General features: G+C 35.1%; 1 protein-coding gene and 1 long non-coding RNA gene across 3 annotated transcripts in view; one reads left to right on the top strand and one right to left on the bottom strand.

Moving 5' to 3' along the window:
• Window positions 1-23047, bottom strand: part of TBCK (TBC1 domain containing kinase) — a 206151-nt gene that overhangs the window by 157956 nt on the left and 25148 nt on the right. For both annotated transcript variants that reach the window (XM_082729169.1, XM_082729170.1), the window contains exon 4: window positions 128-242. In XM_082729169.1, the coding sequence (XP_082585295.1) occupies window positions 128-242 (115 nt within the window). The remainder of the gene's footprint in view (window positions 1-127; window positions 243-23047) is intronic.
• The window catches only part of LOC309863940, a 193968-nt gene that overhangs the window by 166761 nt on the left and 4160 nt on the right, over window positions 1-23047 (top strand). The gene's annotated exons all lie outside the window — the stretch shown is intronic.

Genomic DNA, 23047 nt, shown 5'->3' with positions numbered 1-23047 from the left:
TAGAGCCATTTCATTATGAATATTATTAAAATATATTTGTATTCTATAGTTGCTCTGAGTGGGTCTGATTTCAGTAGCTTCCAACCACAACAACAGACAAATATTTAATGTATTATTTGACAATTACCTTTCGGTCCAAAAGAATATTATGAGGAGACAGTGCTCGGTGTACTATACCATGTTTGTTCATATATTGCAGACCTTGAAGTACCTCAAATGCAATGCATAAAACCTTTGAATAGCTATGAAGAAAACAAAAAGTCACAGATCAACAGATCAATTTACAAAGCAGAAACAGAATCTGTTTTAAGGAATGAAATGAGGTTATTAAAATTCAGTTACATTTTTATTATTCTTCCACTATCCAGAGAAAATACAATCCATCCAATTTATAAAATATTCACTATATACATATTTTGGATTTTCTGATTACATCAGAATTGATCTGGCTAGATCCTACAGTTTCATGACGCTACTCTAATAGCAGTTATTTGTTTTTCCAGGGAGGGAGTTGAATTTTGGTGGTGTGCGATTAACCTTCTGCAGGTTTGACTTTGCCAAATTATCAGAAAAGTTTCAGATATATGGCAGAACTAAGTCAAGGAAAACCACCACTACTGCCCAAGACAAAATGCCTAAGTCCTTGAAAAAGAGCTAAAATATATTTTATGATAGATATACATGAGGTTATTTATATATCAATCCACAAAGCAACCTCCAGCAATTCATGATTTAGCAAACATTTCTCTTCAATTCTTTCTAAGCCATCTTCCACCCCAGTTTCTCTCTCTCTTTCCCTCTCCATCTCTTTCCATTTTTCTTTTTTTAATCCAGCGCCATTCTTTGGGAAGTCAGGAATGAGATACAGAAAAGTGGGAAAAACTAATTCAAACCCAATCTCCCAAACTATCAATATTAACATTCTGGTATAGAATTTTCTACCCTTTTTTTTTTTTGCCATTTTGAATTAGATTTTTAAAAATTAAATTAATATCTATAGGAAGTCACTAAAAGTAATTTAAAAAAAAGATATACATAAGCCAACAGTAGAGATAAAATGGAATTATTTAAAAAATAGATAATCCCAAAGCTGGCATAATAAAAGGAAAAAAAGAACAAAGAACAAATGGAACAATTAGAAAATAATAGATTTTAAGTAGGATGTATCAATAACTATATTAAATGTAAATGTAAACAATTAAATTCATCAATACAAAGCTAAGAATTGTGAGACTGGATAGGAATTGAGACTCAACTACATTCAGACTATAAGCAACCCACATTAAATAAAAAATGTAAGTTAAAAGTAAAAGAATGGAATAATAGGTTATTGATTATCATGGGCTTGCTTGGTAGGACAGGTTGACTACAAAGGAGTATGTGGAAATTTTACCTGACAGAACTGTTACCTTGATTTTGATGATCATTACACTATTGAGTTTATCACACTGACTGACCTATACACTAAAAAGGCTATATTTTAAAGTATGTAAAGTATAGCTCAAAACATGTGATGTTAAAAAAAGTAAGCTGAATTTAAAAAAAAGACTTGCAATATGACTCTCTCCTCTAAATTAAAACCATAAGAAAGAACAAGACATGAAAAGCAAAAATCCCTCTCTTTTCATTCTACTCTGACTTTCCAGAGGTACCCACCCTTAGCAGTTTCTGTTTTCAATTCTTCTTGTGGTTAGACTTTTAGTTAATATAATTAAATCTTCTTCGCTATGCAAGATGATACAATTAACATACTTTTACAACTTTCCCATTTTCCTTTCCCAACTCCTGACTTTTTTTTAGCTGTATTATTTTTACATTATCAAATTTTATAAGTGAAATAAAAAAAATCTACATTTCTTTTTTGACGGCTAAACAAACAAGTAAATACATAACATGACATGGTGATTAGGTACTAAGGAGAAAAAGTAGGGAAGAGAGAATATGGGGTAGCAGGATGCTAATACATACAAAGTGTGGTCAAGGAAGACCTTACAAAGGTGGTATTTGCACAGAAATCTAAAAGAAGTGAAAAAAGACATGCAGTTCTCTGGGAAATAGGTGATTCAGGCAGAGGACACAGTAAGTCCTGAACTGGAAACTGCACAGCAATTCAGAAGTTCAATGAAGCCACTATGCATGCAATAGAATGAGCAAAAGGTAAAGTATTAGGAGATGAGGTCAGAGATATAATAAGGAGCCAGATCATATAGGCCATTTAGGCCATTGTAAAGACTCTGGCTTTCACTCTGAGACAGATGGAAAGTGACCGTCACATTGCCATACTATGATCAGTAAATATTCACTCTAGAACTAAGAAAAATATATATACCTAAGCCACTTAACCCCTAGTTCTCAAGCAAAAACATCTCAGTCATCAGGATTTAATCTGTACTATAATTTTATGATTATAAATACTCATGAATTATCAGCAGCTAGAATTATTTTTTATACCTCCTATTATTCATTTTACTTAGCTAGAATACAACCATGAGAAAATTTTTCATAAGTGTGGCATGAGTAGGACATTTTAAAGCATGACAGGTCTTTTTTTTTTTTTTTAAGATTTTTATTTATTTATTTGACAGACGGAGATCACAAGTAGGCAGAGAGGCAGGCAGAGAGAAAGGAAGGGAAGCAAGCTCCCTGCTGAGCAGAGAGCCAGATACAGGGCTCAATCTCAGGACTCTGGGTCATGACCTGAGCCAAAGGCAGAGGCTTTAACCTCCTGAGCCACCCAAGTGCCCCAAAGCATGATAGGTCTTAAAATGTCTTACTCTTATCTTTAAACTTGAAAAAATTTCTCCATTGTCTTCAACTGTTCTTTATTAGTGGTAAGAAGTTCCATATCAACATAATTTTGTTGTAGATAGCTTGTTATTCCCCTTTGGAAGTTTGTGATTCTTTTCACTTTATCCTTAAACTTGTAAAATTTTAGTCCAGTGTGTGTAGAGTGTGGGCATTTGTGCATTTGTGCATTTATGTAAGTAAGCCACAGGTGTGCCTCTTTAATCTGAAGACTCACATGTTCTATTAGCAGAAGAATTAATAAGGACAAGTTGATTTGTTAGGTCTTTGTTTTCTCCCTCTACTGTATCTTTTAGCTAGAACTCTTAGTGGGCAGGTAAAAATTAGATCCATTCTTCAGACCAACTTTCTGTTTTTATTCCTATGAGCACGGTCTTTAGTCCTATCTCTTCTCTTATTTAATTTCCAGATTCTTTGTCCTGATCTGTAGCTGTTCCTTTTCAATAGATCCTATTCTGTGGTATGGATACATTATTCTTTTAAGTCTCTCTGAGAATTGTTACTAGAATTCTGCTGATTCGGGGTTGGGGCGGTGTTAACTTCATTTCCTCTAGGGCAAGTTTTTATGTTTTCCTCCCTTGACTCTCTTTCTCTCAGACTATCTTTTTCATCAAATGTCAGATAATCCATGGTTGTCAGCCATATTTTAAAATAAATTGATATTCTCCATGAAATATGTGAAAAAGAAACAAAAAAGTTACAATTTATAAAGAATGCTTCTTTAAAGTATTTCTCTTTACCAAATAGTTTCCCCCATATTAAAGAGACACAACAGTCAATCTTAGGCAAATAGGGAATGTGTGAAACAAAAACAATTTTAAATTAATTAATGTTTTCATAAACATCTACAAAAAAGAAGCCAACTATGGAAAGTAAAAGATCCCAAACTTTAAAACAGCCATAGTAACATTGATAAATACGTGTGTATAAAAGAATACAAATGTCTCCGCTTTTAAAAAACAACGAAAAACTTTTCTTGAGATTGATTAGTAAAACATAAGAACCTAGTTTTCTAAGCTCATTTGGCTGTATGAGTCCAGTTTACAGTAGTAATCTCTTTTGTCCTTCTTCCCTTTCTCTGACATGCACACACACAATTCACAAAATCTTAAAAGCTGATGCCATATTTAGCTGTGACACTAGAGGACCTCAGCTGCACACTGCTTCAATACAGAAATCTTTCTTAAGAAAACCAAACCTTTAAAGTGATTTTTTCCATTAAAACAGTTCTGAAACAGTTGAACACAGAAGACTGCATGTTCTATACTGTCTACTTGCTTTTACTGATTGTAAAGTATAACTGGAAAATACTTTCACGTCAAAAAGCATGTTCATGCTATTATCAAGTTGATGCACATATATGTTGAAATAATTTTTTAAAATTCAAATACAGGAAAGCTGAAGCTCATGACAAATCTTAGCCATTACTTGAGACTACACATGAATTACAGCTAATGAACTAAGTATTCTTCAGAATAAATTATAGTAAATCAGATATGCTTATATGCCCTTTTGTATTCTTAGGATTTAATTCTAAAATTTATTTTAAAAAACAAGGTAAAGGAGAAGAAAAAGATTCCTTCCATAATGAGAAGGAATCAATATATGTGAAATTCCATATACTCGTTTTGCTTTTAAAACTATATTCTTTAATACTGCCAATAATTTAGATCACAAAATCTTTTAAAAAATTATTTTGAAGTAGCTAATGCAATTATAACACAACAGCAAGGTAAAAAAAAATCATATGTCCAGGAATAGCATGTCACAGTTAATTGAAAATGGACTCCAGAAGGAGAGTTACAATTAAGAGAGTGGGATTCTTGCAATTAAAAAAAAAACAATGTTTGCAGGGGTAACAGCACTTCATCCTACACAATTTCCACGTTAGAATCTCATTAATAAAGAAATCCATCACTAATCTAGAAAATGTAAATGAAACTTCAAGTCAGAAAAATATTCTTCCTTTTAAAATTTTCAGTTACTATATTACTCCCAAAGATTGTGAGAGTAGAATTTACTTTGTTACCATTGTCCTTGATACTCTGAAAAGTTTAATGAGCATAAAAATCTTTGGTGATTATAAATACATAGAAATGGCTAAAAGGTAGCTTTCAAAATAATATGACTAATAAAAGCAAGATGACATTTTAAAATACTTTCATTTATATTTAAACATATCAATTAAGTGGCTATTATCTACTTGGTATTGTGTTTTCACACTACTGTGTTAGGCTCCATGGCTATCAAGAGAAAGAACTGATCTCTACAATCAAAAAACCTACAGTGAAGGTGGAAAGACAGTTTTATAAACTGATAACTTTAATACAACTGAATTTAAAGAATTTCAATGTAATTCTATAATTAAGTCAGCAGAAGAGAATTAATTATCCATTTCCTTCCTTTGTGTTACAAGAAAAAGAAAACATGAACATTTATTTATTACATTGGTGAAACCAAAACAGATCTACAAAAATAAATCACTGTACCCTGAGACAGGTACTAACTTATTTAACTTGTAATCCCTCTACCCATCACAGTTACTGTGAGGTAGGAGTTCAATAAACATGTATCAGTAGGTGTTCAATACATGTATGCAATGACATCCCATGATAGTGCAAGAGGGTGCAGTAATAAGATTAAATTCTTCGCTATTAATGAAATAACAGCTCAAAAAAGTATATTACACTTGCAGTGAATCAACAATAAGTTGACTTAGAGGGTTGTTTTGAAAGAAAGAAAATCCTGCCATTTGCAACAATATGGGTAAATCTGGAGGACATTATGCTAAGTGAAATAATCTGGTCACAGAAGGACAAATACTGCCTTATTTCACTTAAATAAGGTTTAAAAAATAGTCAAATTTATAGAAGTAGAGAATAGAACAACGGTTATAAGGGATTAGGGAGAGAAGAAAATGGTTACCAGGGAATGGGAAGAGGAAAATCAATTGATTTAAAGTGTCAGTTGTGTAATATAAGTCCTAGAGATCTGCTGTACAACATGGTGTTGATAGTTAACAATACTGTATTGCACACTTAAAATTTTGTTAGGAGAGTAGATCTCATTTGTTAAGAGTATAGATAAGTGTTCTTATCACACACAAAAATAAAAAGGACACAGGGGTGAAACTGTTAGAGGTGATGGTATGTGTACTACTTGATTGCAGTGATGGTTTCACAGGTGTATTCATCTATCCAAACTCAAATGTATACATTAAATACTTGCAGTTTCCTTGTATATCAATTATACCTCAATAAAGGTGTTAAAAAAAGAAATAAGGACAAATTCCTATCAGCCTCAAAACATCAGTTCTTTTGGTTATTTGCAGTGTTTCCGAGAAGAGATGTTATTCAGACTGCAAGAAATGGAGGCCAAGAAAGAGAGTGAGAGGTCAGGGTTGCTGAGATAGATTTGGAAGTCATTCACAATAGGTGGTAACTAAAACCACACATGCTATTTCCTCTGATCCATAATCCATGATATTTCTAAGGGCCACTCCACAAGCCAAAATACCCATACTGTCAGCAAACCACGGGAGGAAATGCACTTCTGGATTCTATGAGTTCAAGATGTTCTTCCACCTTATAAAACTTGATCACTCCCACAGAAATTTTCCTTTTGGTCTAAAACTTTCCTTCCTTGGTATCAGCCTGAAGTAAAATGTTAAAGGAGAGTAAACACAGAGGAAAATTAGTTAGCTACTGTGTGATTTTGGAAATGGAGAGGAAAAATGAAATACTAATGACTAATGTTCAGATAATAATACAACCATATAATCCTGTGTTATCTTCAACCTAAACTCTCCTTCTGTAACTTCCAGACAATAGAGCTCAAGTAGTATATAATTTTTTAATAGCTCACTGGTCTATTATTTTGAATTTGGAGGGGGGGTATTTTCGGTGCTGAGCTAATGTCTTTGAGGCTCTTAGAATTGGCCACTTATCACTTATTAAATTTTAACATGTTGTTAAAAATACCACAGGCACCTGGGTGGCTCAGTGGGTTAAAGCCTCTGCCTTCGGTTCAGGTCATGATCCCAGGGTCCTGGGATCGAGCCCCACATCGGGCTCTCTGCTGAGCAGAGAGCCTGCTTCCTCCTCTCTCTCTCTGCCTGCCTCTCTGTGATCTGTCTGTCAAATAAATAAATAAATAAATCTTTAAAAACAACAACAACACACTATTCAACAGAGCAATTTTTTTTTTAAATAAAGAGAAAAAAAGAACGTTTTTGGAATTGAAAAAGGAAATAACTGATTTCACTACTGGGTACACGTTTTAGACCGAAAGTCTATCCATTTATGCTAAATTTAATAGTTCATTTGCTTCAGATTCAGATGTTTTGAAATGGAAGTTTCATTGATTAACTGCTTACCTAAACATTGTTTTGTATTAGGCCTAAAAAAAAAATCCCTAAATTGTGAGACTGAGCATATTTTACAGTTTGGTTCTCACTCAAAAAAAAAAAAAAGTTGAAAGCTATTAATCTGGAATGTGACTAATTCTCAATGGGATGCAATAAATTGGGGAATTAATTTTCCAACTCGAACACAGAGATAACTTTCCTATCTCATCACAAACGTAATTGGATAAGATCAAAATACATATGGAAAGCATAGTCTAGTGGTTTGAGGTTCAGACATAATGGAGACTCCGTCACTGATCTGCTTTACTTGGAGAATGTTCCAATTTCATCCTGCTTCAGTATGCAAATGTGTAAAGTGGGAAATGTAAAACTAAAAAGGGCCTGAATGGAGATCAATGATTCTGTCCTACACAGAATCATGGCCATTCGTGGACAAAAAGTCCAAGACCTTCTCAGAAATACTCTAGGATTTCTATAATAAAGTATATAACATTTTGTCTATCTATCTATCATCTATTTCTCTATCTATATTCCATAAATTAACAAAGATCATAAAATGAGCTCTCTAACCATTTCCACGATACAATAAAATCAGCAAAATGGTTTTCCAATTTATCTGTGAGGAAAAAAAATGGACATTTGATAAGCAGGACTGGAGGACCCCAGAGTGAGCTGGTTATTTCTGCAATGTTAATTTTTCTTTTCCCAAGCAGCTATACTATCCTGGCACAGACACTCCAAAAACCTTTTTTACCATAGTTACTGATACTGTCAATGAAAACATACTGGGTAATAAATCTCACTTTCCATGCCCTGGCAGCATTTAGGGCCATATAAAGTTGTAACTTTTCTCTAAGACAGAGCCTATGTTTGCTTGGATCTGTATCCTAGCTCATTCTGAATTTTTTTTAAGCTTAAATTTATTTAATATTACTGTGTGAATAAGAAGGAACAAATTCCCATTATTTTTCAGAATTTTGATTTGAGATCAAAATTTTCCTTTTAGGCAATCTGCCACTCTACCCCCAACCCATCACAACAAAGTGAACTGAAGAGGGCTTGCGTTTTATGCACATGTTTAGTTCAGTGTCTGCAAGACAGCATAGCACAAAAGTTAGTCAAACTGAAATGTTCAGTTCAATGATGTGTTGGTCTGACTTAAATTATAAGAGATTTGGTTGTTGAAAATTTCCTATTCACAGTTTCTATTCTATTTATCAGAATTGGGGTGATACAGTGATGATATTTTGATCAAAGAACCCCCCAAATTAAAATTTTATTAAGTACTTCTATCAACCTTGCAAAATTCCTATGATATATTCATAAAGAATGCATAATAAAATAAGACCATATTAATAATTGGGCCTTTATCTCCAAACCTATTTTATTTTATTATCTTATAAATAATTTATGAAAAGAAAAAGTATATTTTAATAAAAAGTTTATAAATTTATGGTTTGTATTGTTCTTAGAACTCAAAAGACATGGTAAGTTTTGCAAATACAGGGTCAGCCCCCTAAACAATTTGCACTGTTAATGAGTACTTGGAATATGTGACATGCCTAGAAAAATCTTTTTGGAAAAATGTAAAGAATGTGAGCTTCCATTCCCTTTGTTGAACTCATTCTTTCTGCTTTCAGTGCCAGTGTGATCTTAAGAAATAATCAGATGTGAAATCTGTTAAAATAGGTAAACTCTTGTAGCAATAATTCACCTTAGCCTGAAGACTAGTTATCTTGATGTCACTTCAGATACTGTAACATCTGGCAGGGAATGGTGACAGAATAGTTCTGGTCAGCAGGGACCCACTAGGCATACCATGTGAAAGCAGCTGCCTCCCTTACCATGCCTACCACCCTCTGGCTTAGCGGTTCTCAGTCTTTTGGGTTAAAATTAACCTAATCTTAATAAACTCAAGTTTTAGCATTAAAAAAAAAAAGTTGGGACTTTTAGGCCAACTTAGTTGGGCCTTTATCTCCAAACCTATTTTACTAACTGATGGAAAAGTATTATAATGATGAATAATATTAGTTGATATAGTCTAAATGGGCCCCACTCCCCTTGCCCCAAAATGTCCACATCCTAACCCCCAGAACCTATGAATATTACCTTATTTGGAAAACAAGTCTTTGCATATGATCATCATTGATCATTCAGCCAGGCACAAAATTCAGTGTCAAGTGTTTTTATTAGAGACAGACACACAAAGGAGGAGATATGAAGATGGAGACAGAGATTGGAGTGATGTGGTCACAAGCCAAGGAAGCCAAGGAATGCTGAAAGCCACCAGAAGTTGGAAAAGGCAGGAAGGATTCTTCCCAGGAGCCTTTGAAGATACTGGGACCTGTCAACAGCTTGATTTCTGACTACTGGTCTCCAGAATTGTGTGAGAATAAATATTTCCAGTGTTTCAAGCCACTCAATTTGTGATAATTTGTTTTAGCAGCCATAGGAAACAAATAGAGTTGTTTGTAAGACACACATGACATCATGGGGACTTGTTTTTCTCCATCATGACCTGACTATAACAGAGTAATTCTCCTTTATACTTTTCTTTAAATGATCTTCATTTATATTAAATTACAAACAAAAAACTCATTTACAATGTACCTTAGAAGAGTTTTGACAAATGTATACATGACCCCAAGCACTGCCACAGTCAAGAAACAGAGCACTTCCAACACCTTGAAAGGATTCTCTTATACCTCTTCCCCAACAATCTCCATATCCTACCCTGGGCTTGAAGCAACCACTGGTCTGTCTTCTATCACTCCAGATTAAATTAGCCTTTTCAAGAGTTTCAAATAAATGGAACACTATGGCATTATCATGATGATTTTGAATCACTTATCTGCATTTGGACACTGATATATATGCTATAAAAACAAACAGACATGAATGCTTTTCTTATGTCCTATCACCTAAGACTGGTGACACCAACAATTGACAATGTCTAGCTAGTTAATAAACTAACATGAACAGAGAAAGTATAGTTAGCATATGGACAATTACAGGATGCATTGACCAGAAACAGATTGCTTGCAGAGGAGAGCTACGACTTTCTCTAACTCAGATGATTAGGAGAGAGAAACCACATTTTTCTCTTTTCTAGGTAATCTGGGAGGAATTTCTAAGTAGGATATCAGTCATTCTTCATATGACCACTTTGTTTTCATCTTAAGTCACTGTCTGAAACAGCAACCTATATTTATGACTCGTCATCTTAAAGTGCCCCACTTCTACCCTCCAAAACTGTTTCATAAAGAAAAATAGGCAAAGCAATCTCATTGTTCTCTGATGGATGCTTTTACTACTTCGCTCCCCAAGTTCATCTCCTTCACCTCTCTTCCCATGCATCCTCCACATCTGCTTTATTCATCGGCTTACATATCAGTGCCTTTCTGCACATGCTATTTTTCTCTGTCCTTCTATTTGGTCCACATGGATGACATCTAGACATTCTTCAAAATCCAACACAAGCATTATTTCTTTAGTAAAACTTTTCTAGATTCTCATGGCTGTGAGGTACGATGTCTCCAAACTAAATTGCATATTCTTCTGGTATATACTTACCAAAAAATGCTGTATTGTAATTGCTTATTATAACTCTGTCTACTCACTAGCCAGCAATCTCTCGAAAGATTAGGACTTTACATATCATCTTCAGATTCACTAGCACCTCGCCCAGTGTCTGAAATATATGTACTTAATGAGGAGATAGGGAAATGGTCATTGCATAGGCTAATTATAATCTAAATCATAATCGGTCATCAGAGAAAGGCTATGACTATTCCACAGGGAATGCTTATTGATAATATTCAATAATCATTTAGTGTATTATAGTACTTATAAAAACACTATTACCATTACAGTCACTAATAGGAAACACTTAGATAAAGCATACTATGTAAGTGCTGTTAGAAATAATTCACATCTATTATTTCACTATCCTAGAAGGTGATAAGATAGAAACACAGAGGGGTTACATAAATTAGCCATGTGAGTAAGTGGTGGAGTTGAGATTCAGACCCAGCAGGTTGGTCTTTGAGTCCATGTCTTTACCCACTACATTATATTGCCTCTCAGTGTATAACAGTACAGTGAAGTCAAAAGAGAGGTTTTGAGCTCCAGCTATATCACTGTGACAGATGTGTTAAAGTAACTACTCTGAGTATCAATTCCTATACCTTAAAGTGAATATTTATTGTTTCCCTCCCTGGCATCCATGTCCCCTTCTTTCAAAGACAATTTACAATTTTTTATTTCAGACTCCGTCTCCCTCCTATTCTCCTTTATCTCATATGTTCTGTCTTTAGGAGTAGAAATGTGACTCGGGCCTTTGTTAGTCACTTTCCCCTGGCCACAGTAATGGTCTGATTGAAAATCTCAGGACTTAAATGGCAACTGATAAAAATGGCTCACTCCTCTCCGGAAGACTGAGAGGATATGAAGTTAGAGTTGTTATGACCATTTTGCCACCATTAGGGGAGGATATGGAACTCTTACAACTTATTACAGGCACGTTTTGTTTTATTGTGCTGTTTTATTGCACTTTAGATATTGTTTTTCTACAAATTGAAGTTTTGTGGCAACATTGTGTTGAGCAAGTCTATTGGCAGTGCCATTTTTTCAATAGCATTTTCATTTCATGTTTCTGTGTCATATTTTGGTAATCCAAAATTTTCCATATAGACAAACTTTTTCAAATGTAGTATTTAATAAGAGGAAAGGAAAAGTTATAAGTATAAATACCATACCACCAGCCATGATCTTAGTTTCTATTAAAATCAGTTTCTGTTAATAAACTTTTTCATAGAATTTTTGACATGTCATCTGGTTTTCATAACACAGACAATAGTCACTTATGTGCCACACTATATGACACAAATATTATCTCAGGGCTTTTTGACATTCCTCAAAAAGCCTTTAAGGATATATTATCATAAGACAAAGAAAAAAATGAGCACTAAGTAAGTATAGAATTCCCAACACCATTTGCGGAAGATATATATATTGAATATATAGAAAGGTATAGAATTGTATGGGCTCAATATGTCATAAACATGAAACTAAAATGATATTGATTAATTATACTTTAACAAAAGAAAAAAAAAAAAGTAGTCCTCTCCGTCAGGGCAAACATCTGCTCTAAGAAGAAAAGACAAACAGCCAAGGATATTTCTTCCCTTCTTAGTGTGAAAAGCTTTTAGAACTAGATGTGTGCCTCCTGATGTTGCAGAGACAGGTCCTCTAACATACTGATGACATGACCCTCCATCCAGAAATAGGTCCAAGAAACTTTGGCCAATTATTGTTTGAAAGAACTTCTAACCTTTAATTATGTCAAAACTGAAATAGTTTTGGAAAGCACAGTGACATCTAGAGCAATAATTTTAAAAAACGCCTTTCGACAAGTAACTCATTTAGGTATCTAGGGGATAATTTTGAAATTTTGACAAGTTCACTGAGCATACTTGCTCAAATTTTAAAATTTTATGGGGGACACATTTGGCTTATTCTATGATAGAGAAGTACATTTGGTGATTTCTACTCTCAGTTCCGTCTTTTTTTTTTTTTTTTAAGATTTTATCTATTTATTTGACAGATAGAGATCACAGGTAGGCAGAGAGGCAGAGAGAGAGAGAGAGAGAGAGAGAGAGAGAGATTGAGAGAGAGAGAGAGGAGGAAGCAGGCTCCCCACGGAGCAGAGAGCCCAATGTGGGGCTCAATCCCAGGACCCTGGGATCATGACCTTAGCTGAAGGAGGAGGCTTTAACCCACTGAGCCACCCAGGCGCCCCTCTCAATTCTGTTTGAGAGAAACATGATTTCTCTCATTCTTTATTTTGCTGCCCAATGGGGCTCACAGAAAGCACCTGTTAAAGCAGTTGATCAGATCTAATGCTCTATGTTATCGATTATGACTACAAAAGTTAGTTGAAGTTCTGATGATGTTAGCAATTATGACAACAGTCTACATCTATGCAGAGACATGATCATCATCCACTAATCAAAATGATGGTCTCTGATTAAAACATTAAATAAATTCTATTTTTAGCTTTCTGAGGCAAATCCTTTATTGTTCTCCAGAGTGGCTGCACCAGTTTGTATTCCCACCAACAGTGTAAGAGGGTTCCCCCTTCTCCACAACCTCACCAACACCTGTTGTTTCTTGTGTTGTTGATTTTAGCCATTCTGACAGGTATGAGGTGATATCCTTCTGTAGTTTTGATTAGTATTTCCTTGATGGTGAGTGATGTTGAGCATCTTTTCATGTACCTATTAGCTAGCCATCCATATGTCTTTGGAGAAATGTCTATTCATGTCTCCTGCCCATTTCTTAAGTTGGTTATTTGTTTTTTGGGTGTTGAGCTTGAGAAGTTCTTCACATATTTTGGGTACTAACCCTTTATCAGATAGGCCATTTTCAAATATCTTCTCCCATCCTGTAGGCTGACCTTTAATTGTGTTGCTTGTTTCCTTCACTATGCAGAAACTTTCATTCTGATTAAGTCTCAATATTTTATATTTGCTTTTGCTTCCCTTGCTTCGGGAGGCGTATCTAGAAAGAAGCTGCTATGGCTGATTTCAAAGAGGTTTCTACCAGTGTTCTCCTCTAGGATTTTTATGGTTTTATGTCTCACATTTTTGCCTTTAATCCATTTTGAATTTATTTTTCGTATGGTATAAGAAAGTGGCCCAGTTTCATCCTTTTGCATGTTGCTGTCCAGTTTTCCCAACACCATTTGTTGAAGAGACTCCTTTTACCTTTAGATTCTTTCTTGCATTGTCAAAGGTTAATTGACCCATATAATTGTGGTTTATTTCTGGGTTTTCTACTCTGTCTCATTGACTTGTGTGTCTATTTTTGTATCAGTACTATAATAAACCTTTAATCACTAAAGTTTGATCATTAAACCTTTGTAATATAAGTACGCTAAAATCCAGCAATTGTACTACCAGGTATTTACCCAAAGAATACAAAAATACTAATTCAAAGGAATACATGCACCCTGAAATTTACAGCTGCATTATCTGCAACAACCAAACTATGGAAAGAGCCCAAGTCTCTCTCTCTCTCTCTCACACACACACTACAGTATTACCAATCCATAAAAAAGAATGAAATCTTGTCATTTGCAATGACATGGACAGAGCTACAGAGTATTATGTTAAGTGAAGCAAGTCAGAGAAAAACTAATACCATTTGATTCCACTCATATGTGGAATTCAAGAAACAAATGAGCAAAGAGGAAAGAGAAAGAGAGACAGACCAGGAAACAGACTCTTAACTATAGAAAACAAACTAATGGTTACCAGAGGGGAGATGGGTGGGTGCATGGTGGAACAGGTGATGGGGATTAAGGAGTGCACTTCTTAAGATGAGCACCAGGTGCTATACAGAACTTTTGAATCACTCTATTTTATACCTGAAATTAATATTACATTGTATGTTGACTAACTGGAATTTAAATAAAAACAAAAAACATTAAAGAAATATTTATCTACAATATAGAATTTAAACAACTTCATATCAAAACAATAAATAATCTGATTAAAAAATGGGCAGAGGACTTGAGTAGACCTTTTCCTCAAAGATGACATACAAATGACCAATAGACACATGAAATGTTGCTCAAAATCATTTATCATCAAGGAAATGCAAATAAAACCACAATGAGTTATCATCTCACACCTGTCAGACTGGTTATATTTAAACAGAAAACAAACAAAAAAAAATAACAAGTGTTGCCAAAGACGTGGAGGAAGGGAATGTAAATCGATTTTACCACTGTGGAAAACAGTATGGAGCTTCCTCAAAAATTAATAGAACTGCCAAAGATCCAGCAATTCTACTTGTGGTATTTATCCAAAGAAAATGAAAGCACCTATTCAAAGAGATATATGCACCCATTGTTCATTGCAGCATTATTTATAATTATGAAGATAGGAAGCAACCTAAGTGTCCATCAACAGATAAAAGGAAAAAAAATGTGGTATATATAAAATGGAGTTTACTCAGCCATGAAAAAGAATAAAATCTTGCAATTTGTGACAACATGGATGGACAATATGGAGGGTATTATACAAGTGAAATAGGTCAGACAGAAAAAAATACAGTATTATTTGAATTTCAATCTAAAGAACAAAACAAAACAGAAACAGACTCACTTATTATTGATATTTTTATATTGGTCTTGTTTCCTGTTACCTCACTAAAGTCATTTATTAATTCAAAGAATTCTTTTGTATATGCTGTAGGATTTTCTACACAACCACGTCATCATTGAACAGAAATATATTTACAACTTTTCCTCCTTTTCCTCTCTTCCTTCTCTTCTTATTTTAACTCCTCTACTTTTTCTCTTCCTTCTTATAATCTTTATGCCTTATATTTTTTCTTGAACTATTTTACTCTTGTATTTTTATATGCCATATGCCTATGCTGCTTGCATCTTTCTATACTAGCAGCAAATAATTGGAAGACAAAACACAGTTTTGTCTACAATTGTATCAAAACATAAGATACTTAGGAATAAGTTTAACAAAAAAGCAAGAACTCTACTTTGTAAACTATTAAATATTGCTGAGGGAAATTAAGGAAGATTTAAAAATTTGGAGAAAACAACATGTTCACTTATTAGAAGTTTCAAAATTAAGATTTCAGTTGTTGCCACATTGGTCCATGGGAGCAATGTAGTTCCAATCAGAATACCAACAGACTTTCTCAGAAACTGGGAAACTTACTATAAAATTTACATGAAAATGTAAAGATCCAAGGATCACTAAAGCCATCTTGAAACAGAAGACCAAAGTTGGAAAACTTGTATTTCCTGACTTCAATATTTACTATTAAGCTAGAGTAATAAAGATAGTACAGTGCTGGCATAAGGACAGAAAATAGATAAATAAAACAAAACAGAAGGTCAGAAACAGACCTACATTTACATGGCCATTTAATTTTTAATAAAAGCATCAAAGCAATTCAATGGAAAAAGGAAAGCCTTTCAAGCAAATAGAATTAGAACAACTGAATATCCATGTGACAAAAACAGAGTTGAACACCACATATATTAAACTGAGAGAGATCAGAGATCCAATATAAATTTTAAAACTATAATTTTCTAAAAGAAAACATATGAGAATATCTTCAGGACTGGGGAGGAGACAAAAGTTTCTGAAAACAGATACATGGTAATATCCATAAAGAAAAATTTGATACATTAGCTTTCATCATAAATAATTCCTGCTCATCAAGATATACATTAAAAGGGGAGGATAGGTGGCTCAGTGGGTTAAGGCCTCTGCCTTCAGCTCGGGTCATGATCCCAGGGTCCTAGGATCGAGCTCCACATCGGGCTCTCTGCTCAGCGGGAAGCCTGCTTCCTCCTCTCTCTCTGCCTGCCTCTCTGCCTACTTGTGATCTCTACCTGTCAAATAAATTAATTTTTTTTTAAAAAGATATACATTAAAAAAATAATGAGGCAAGGCAGACTGGCAGAAATATTCACCAAAAAAAATCTTGAAAAGTATATGTATGGAGAACAGAATATACAATGAATGCCTCTAAGTCAATAATAAAAAGACAAATAATATGCTTAAAATGGGACCAAAAGCCTGAACAGACATGTGTGTCATGATATGAATGTACAATGAACACATGAGAAACACCCAACATCTTTAGTCATTGTGGAAATGTAAATTAAATCTACAATGAGATACCACTTTATATTCATTACAGTGGCTAAAAGTCAAGAATTAAAAACACCAACTGCTGGCAAGGCTATGGATGAACTAGAACTTTCATACATTGTTATTAGGAATGTAAAAGGTACAACACTTTAGATAAAGGTCTGGTGGTTTCTAACAATCATATAGTTATCCCATAAGCCACTAATTTTATTGCTACATATTTATCCAGGGATAAGAAAACATTTGCTCACAAAAAAAGACATAAGAACATTAACAAGAACTTCAATTATAAAGACCAAAAACCTGGAAATATCTCAGAAGCTCATAAGCAGAACACTGCTAAAGAAATTGTGGCATATTCATAAGCTGGAATACACCTCAGCAATAAAAATAGATTATAATACATGATGCTACATAAGTGACTCCCAAAACATTAGGGTGTGTGAAAGAAAAAGTATATACTGTATAATTATATGTAAGTATATAATTATATAAGGTGCTAGAATAAACTAATAAAACTAATCTAGGATGAAAAAAAAACAGCCAACTGGTTGCCTCTGGGAGTTGGGTGGGGGGGGAAGAGAAAAATTTACTGGGAAGGGGTTTGAGTGAAATTTCTAGGATGATGGTGATGATCTAATCTTGATGTGTATTTGGGTTACAGAGGTAAATACTTTGTCCAAAATTCATCAAGTGATATACAAGTTTTTTTTACTTTCACTGAGTGTAAAGTTTACTTAAAAAGAAAACACAAGGATTTGTCTCCCTCCCAATCCCATCTTGTTTCATATCCCCCGACCCTCCACGACCCCTTGCCCTGCCTCTCAAATTCTTCATATGAGGGAGATCATATAGTAATTGTCTTTTTCTGACTTATTTTGCTTAGCATAATACTCTAGTTTCATCCATGTCGTTGCAAATGGCAAGATTTATTTTCTCTTGATGGCTGCATAGTATTCCATTGTGTATATATACCACTTCTTCTTTATCCATTCATCTGTTGATGGACATCTCAGTTCTTTCCATAGTTTGGCTATTGTGGACATTGCTGCTATAAACATTCAGGTGCACGTGCCCCTTTGGATCCCTACATTTTTATCTTTAGAGTAAATACCCAGTAGCGCAATTGCTGGGTCATAGGGTATCTCTATTTTCAACTTTTTGAGGAACCTCCATGCTGTTTTCCAGAGTGGCTGCACCAACTTGCATTCCCACCAACAGTGTAGGAGGTTCCCCTTTCTCTGCATCCTTGATCTGTTGTTTCCTGACGTGTTAATTTTAGCTATTCTGACTGGTGTGAGGTGGTATCTCACTGTAGTTTTGATTTGTATTTTCCTGATGCTGAGTAATGTTGAGCACTTTTCCATGTGTCTGTTGGCCATTTGGATGTCTTCTTTGCAAAAATGTCTATTGATGTCTTCTGCCCATTTCTTGATTGGATTATTTGTTCTTTGGGTGTTGAGACTCAATCTCACAAAACAAACTGAGGGTTGCTGGGGGGAAGGGAGGTAGAGATAGGGTGGCTGGGTGATGGACTTTGGGAAGGGTATGTGCTATGGTGAGTGCTGTGAATTGTGTAAGCCTGGTGATTCACAGACCTGTACCCCTTGGACAAATAATGCATTATACATTAATTTTAAAAAGGACAACATAGGGATTCCTGAATGGCTCAGTCAGTTGGGTGTCTGCCTTCAGCTCAGGTGAAGAGTCCTGGGATAGAATTTTAAAGACATCTTTTACAGAAAAGAACAATAACAATGTATAGTCAGATTTATAATACATACAAAAGTAAATATAAATTGCACAATGAATGACATAATATCTAAAGGATGGGAGGAGGGTGAAGGGAAGCATAATATCTACGATCCCTACATTATATGTGAATTGCCATAATATTAATTCATGGAAGTTAGATAAATTAAGGATGCATAATTGTAACCTCTACCATAATAAAATACACATCATATATATATATAATGTGTATATATATATATAAATAAAATGCACACACACACAAAGACTAAGACAAAATAAAACAATTAAAAAAAACCCTAAACCTCTGACTCCAAGTGCTTATTTAATTGTAGTTCTTTTATGTGTTGACGTAATTTATCAACTCAGGAGTTTCTGCCTTTCAAACATTTCCCAATAGGAAACTGTGCTAATTTCATCACTATCTTGTTGTTCTTTTGTCTTTTATGAGTATAGATAATACACAGAATAAAATTCAAAGTGTTCCCTTGAAGTCACTGCAACTCCTGAGTTGAATTTAAACTTTATTAAATTTTGATTATTTTTTCTGAGGATAATTGGCAACTTGAGTGAGTCAAAAATTTCATCAAGAAAACAGAGGTTAAACATGCTTATAATTGTTAAAAGAATTAACATTGCTTAATTATTTCTCTCTTTAAAAATTGAGGTATAATTAATAAAAATTAGATTTAAGTGAGGAGGAAAAACTTCAGTATTTACTTGTATAAAGAATATGATAGGTATAATCCTCCCAAGATTCTTGTCATGTAGGTATTCAACCAATCACTAGGATAGGTACTGCTGTGAAGGGGCTTGGCAGATGGATTTAGATTGCTAATTCATTAACCTTAAAATAGAGACAGTCCCTTCATTTACCCAGGTGAACCCAATGTAATCACACAAACCTTAAGGCAGAATAGCAGAGCAGAAGAGTCAGAGAGAATGCCAGAAGAAAAGACGGGAGGGGTCAGAGATTCATCTTGCTTGGACTGGACCTGTTGTCACTAGCTTTGAAGATGAAGAAATGGGGCCATGAGCCATGAAATGCTGGTGGCTTCTAAAATCTTAGAACAACTCCTGGGCAATAGTTAGTAAGGAAATGTGGCTTTCAGTCCTACAGCCATATGGAACTAAATTCTACCAATAACTGGAATAAGCCTGGAAAATTCTCCCTTAGTGCCTCCAAAGGAAATTCAGCCCTGCTGACACCTTGGCTTTGGCTTTGTTAGGCCTGAAGCAGAAAAACCAGCCAAGTCCAACAGACTTCTAACCTACAGAACTATAAGATAATAAATGTGTGTTTTAAACTGCTAAACTTGTGGCAATGTTAATAGCAACAATAGAAAGCTAGTACTTCATTGGTGAATGAAAAAAAAGTCTTTCCACAAACACAACTGAATAAGACCAGCAACTATTAGTTTACAAAGTCTTAACATACTTCATGAATTGCTGGAAGTGGCTACAAAATCTGTTTTAATATGCCTTCAAAAAAGAATCCCATCTCTATGTGCATTTCCCCAAAGTGCCCATCTTCCTGCCTGGTCTTTTGTGGGCTCCTGGGAATTGGGCTCTTAGAAATATTCTGATAAGAGTGTTTTGCCCATTTGAGGCCCTGAGCCACTCTAGCTTATCTAGAGAGATAGTTTCTGCAAACAATGTGATTTATGTGGACCACCTGCTTTCCTTCTAAAGGTCTAGAGCATCAGTAACTGCAGTCAATCACACAGGCCTTATGTGCCTATGTGATCAAACCCTAATAACCCTCCACTTTCAGACTCAGACAAGCTTCTCTAATGGGCAGCACTTGGCACACACTGTCACAATTTGTTGCTTTTGGAATTAAGTACATCCTCTACAACTCTCCCTGGAGAGGAATCTGGAAAGCATATGGCTGCTTTCCTCCATTCTTTGCCCCTTTATTGATTTTGTTTTGTCTCCTTTTGCTGTATGGTGTAACCGTTGGGTATATGACTTCTGAGTCCTGTGAGTACTTCCAGTGAATCAGTGACTGGGAGGGATCTTGGTGATCCCTGACACAGCACATTTCCCATCATCTCAGCCACAATGACTTACTAATATAAGAAAGAACACCAAATATCATACTTCTATAAGACTAAAAAATTTTTCCCAATTTTCCCCCAATAACCACACTGTAGTAGGTAGAATCCTACAGTGATTCCCAAGATCCCTGCTCCCTGATATACACCCTGTATAATCCCCAATGCTATGAATATGATGGACTTTATTCCCATGATCGAGCTGTTATATGGCACAGTTGACTTTAAGAAACGGAGATTGTGTGGGCGCCTGGGTGGCTCAGTGGGTTGAGTCTCTGCCTTCAGCTCAGGTCATGATCCCAGGGTCCGGGGATCAAGCCCCACATCGGGCTCTCTGCCCAGGGGGGAGCCTGCCTGCTTCCTCCTCTCTCTCTGCCTGCCTCTCTGCCTACTTGGGATCTCTCTGTGTCAAATAAATAAATAAAATCTTAAAAAAAAAAAAAAAAGAAAGAAAGGGAGATTGGGTGAGCCTAACCTCATCACATCAGGCCTTAAAATCTCGATCTAGAGCTTCGAGACGGGAAATACAAAAGATTCCAGGCATAAATGAGATGTGATGAGGGACTTTTTCTCCATTGCTGACTTTGGAGATGGAGAGGGCCACATGACAAGGAATACAGATGGCTTCCAGAAGCTGAGAGCAGCCTCTGGTTGATAGTAATCAAGGAAATAGGAATGTCAGTGCTATCATTGGAAGAAACTGGATTCTGCCAACATCTTAAAATGAATTTAGATTTTTTTTTCCAGAGCCATGAGAAAGGAAATGAACATTTTTTTTACTTATTCTATTTAAAAAAATATTCAAAGAAAATAATAAAAAATCACCAAGGTAACATTTGCATCAGACTTTCACCAAAACTAATTTGTCTGGGAAATAAAATTATGGTACATAGTTAAAAGGAAGATAATAGGGAAATATAGTTTGAACTGCATGACTAAACTAAAAACACAATTAGTTCACTTAATTATTCATTTATAACACACTAACTGCCTATATGCAAACTCTTAGGCTGACAATTTTAGGAGATACAAAAAATATTATCGTATGCATGTTAAAATGTTTGGTTAGTTAGGGAAGGCAAATCATAGCTTCCATAATTCTATGATTGCAAGCAAACAATTATTTTTATTTTATTTATTTGAAAGACAGAGAGAAAGTGAGAGAGAGTGAGCACACACAAGTGTGAATGAGGGGAGGTACAAAGGCAGAGGGGCAGAGAGAATCTCAAGCAGACTCCCCATTAAGTGTGCAGCCAGATGTGGGGCTTGATCTCACGAATCTGAGACCATGACCTGAGCTGAAACCAAGAGGGTGCTCAACCACCTGAGCCACCTAGGTGCCCCTGCAGGCAAACAGTTACAAGCTAAAAGGGAAAAGGCACTTTACAACTGGAGAGATTCAATGTAATAAAGAAATTTGGAGTAGGAAAAAATTTTTGCTTTGGTTCAGTGGTATGGTCTAGAAAGATGGAGGTAAGTGAATAATTTTAAAAAGTGCTATACATCATGCCAAAGATTGGAGATATACATTTGGACAAAAGGACAGCTCAGTCTGCACATTATATTTCAGTTCCCTGGTGCTAATTTAGAGAGTTTGACTGAAGTTAGATCCTATGCCTATAAAATGCACCTTCCCCCCCCATCCACACACACAAATGAGAGCCACCTAGTGTTTCTGAGCAGGGAATGGACTGATCTTTAAAAATAATAATATAGCAGCAGAAAGTAGTAATGGAGTATACTAATGACTTAAGGAAGACCAGTTAGGAGAATGTTGTAATGCAATAGTCAAGCAGTTTGTTAATGAAGGCCTAAACTAAAGAATGTAAAAAACAGTAGAGATGTGAGAAATACCACCAAGGTTGTATTAATGATACTTGATGGCTAACAGGATATAGGGTACAAAGGAGGAAGAAAGTGAAAGATAACTGCAAGATTCCAAGCCTGAGTGAAGCGCATCTTTGGTATTATTTTCCATCCTTAAACAAAACAGGTAAAATAGGAAGAAAAGTATACACCAGTTATATAAATCTCTAAGTTACTTGACTACACGATAATAATTTCAAATGAATTTTGAAATGAGGGCCCTTGAAGGAAAAAAAATGTACACAAGCTTAAACTTCTACTATAAGGTTATTTTCTAAAGTAAGAATATCTAGTATTCATTTCTGATGACTGTGAGACCTGTGAGTCATTATGCATCTATAGACTGTGCTCTAAAATGTGCCCAAAATTCTTTAGAGTATCTAATTCAGTGAGTAGGCAATCTTTTAATAGGGGCAAATAAAACCTACTCATCCAAGTAAGTCAGATCATGTTTTCCATCAAGCTAGTGAACAGCTGCAGACATAGCCTGCTTCCCATCAAAGTCTCCA

This window comes from Mustela nivalis (assembly GCF_964662115.1).
Source record: "Mustela nivalis genome assembly, chromosome: 4".
NCBI classification, from domain to species: Eukaryota; Metazoa; Chordata; class Mammalia; order Carnivora; family Mustelidae; genus Mustela; species Mustela nivalis.
The sequence above is the reverse complement of the archived record's forward strand: the minus strand, read 5'-3'. Positions and strand labels throughout refer to the sequence as shown.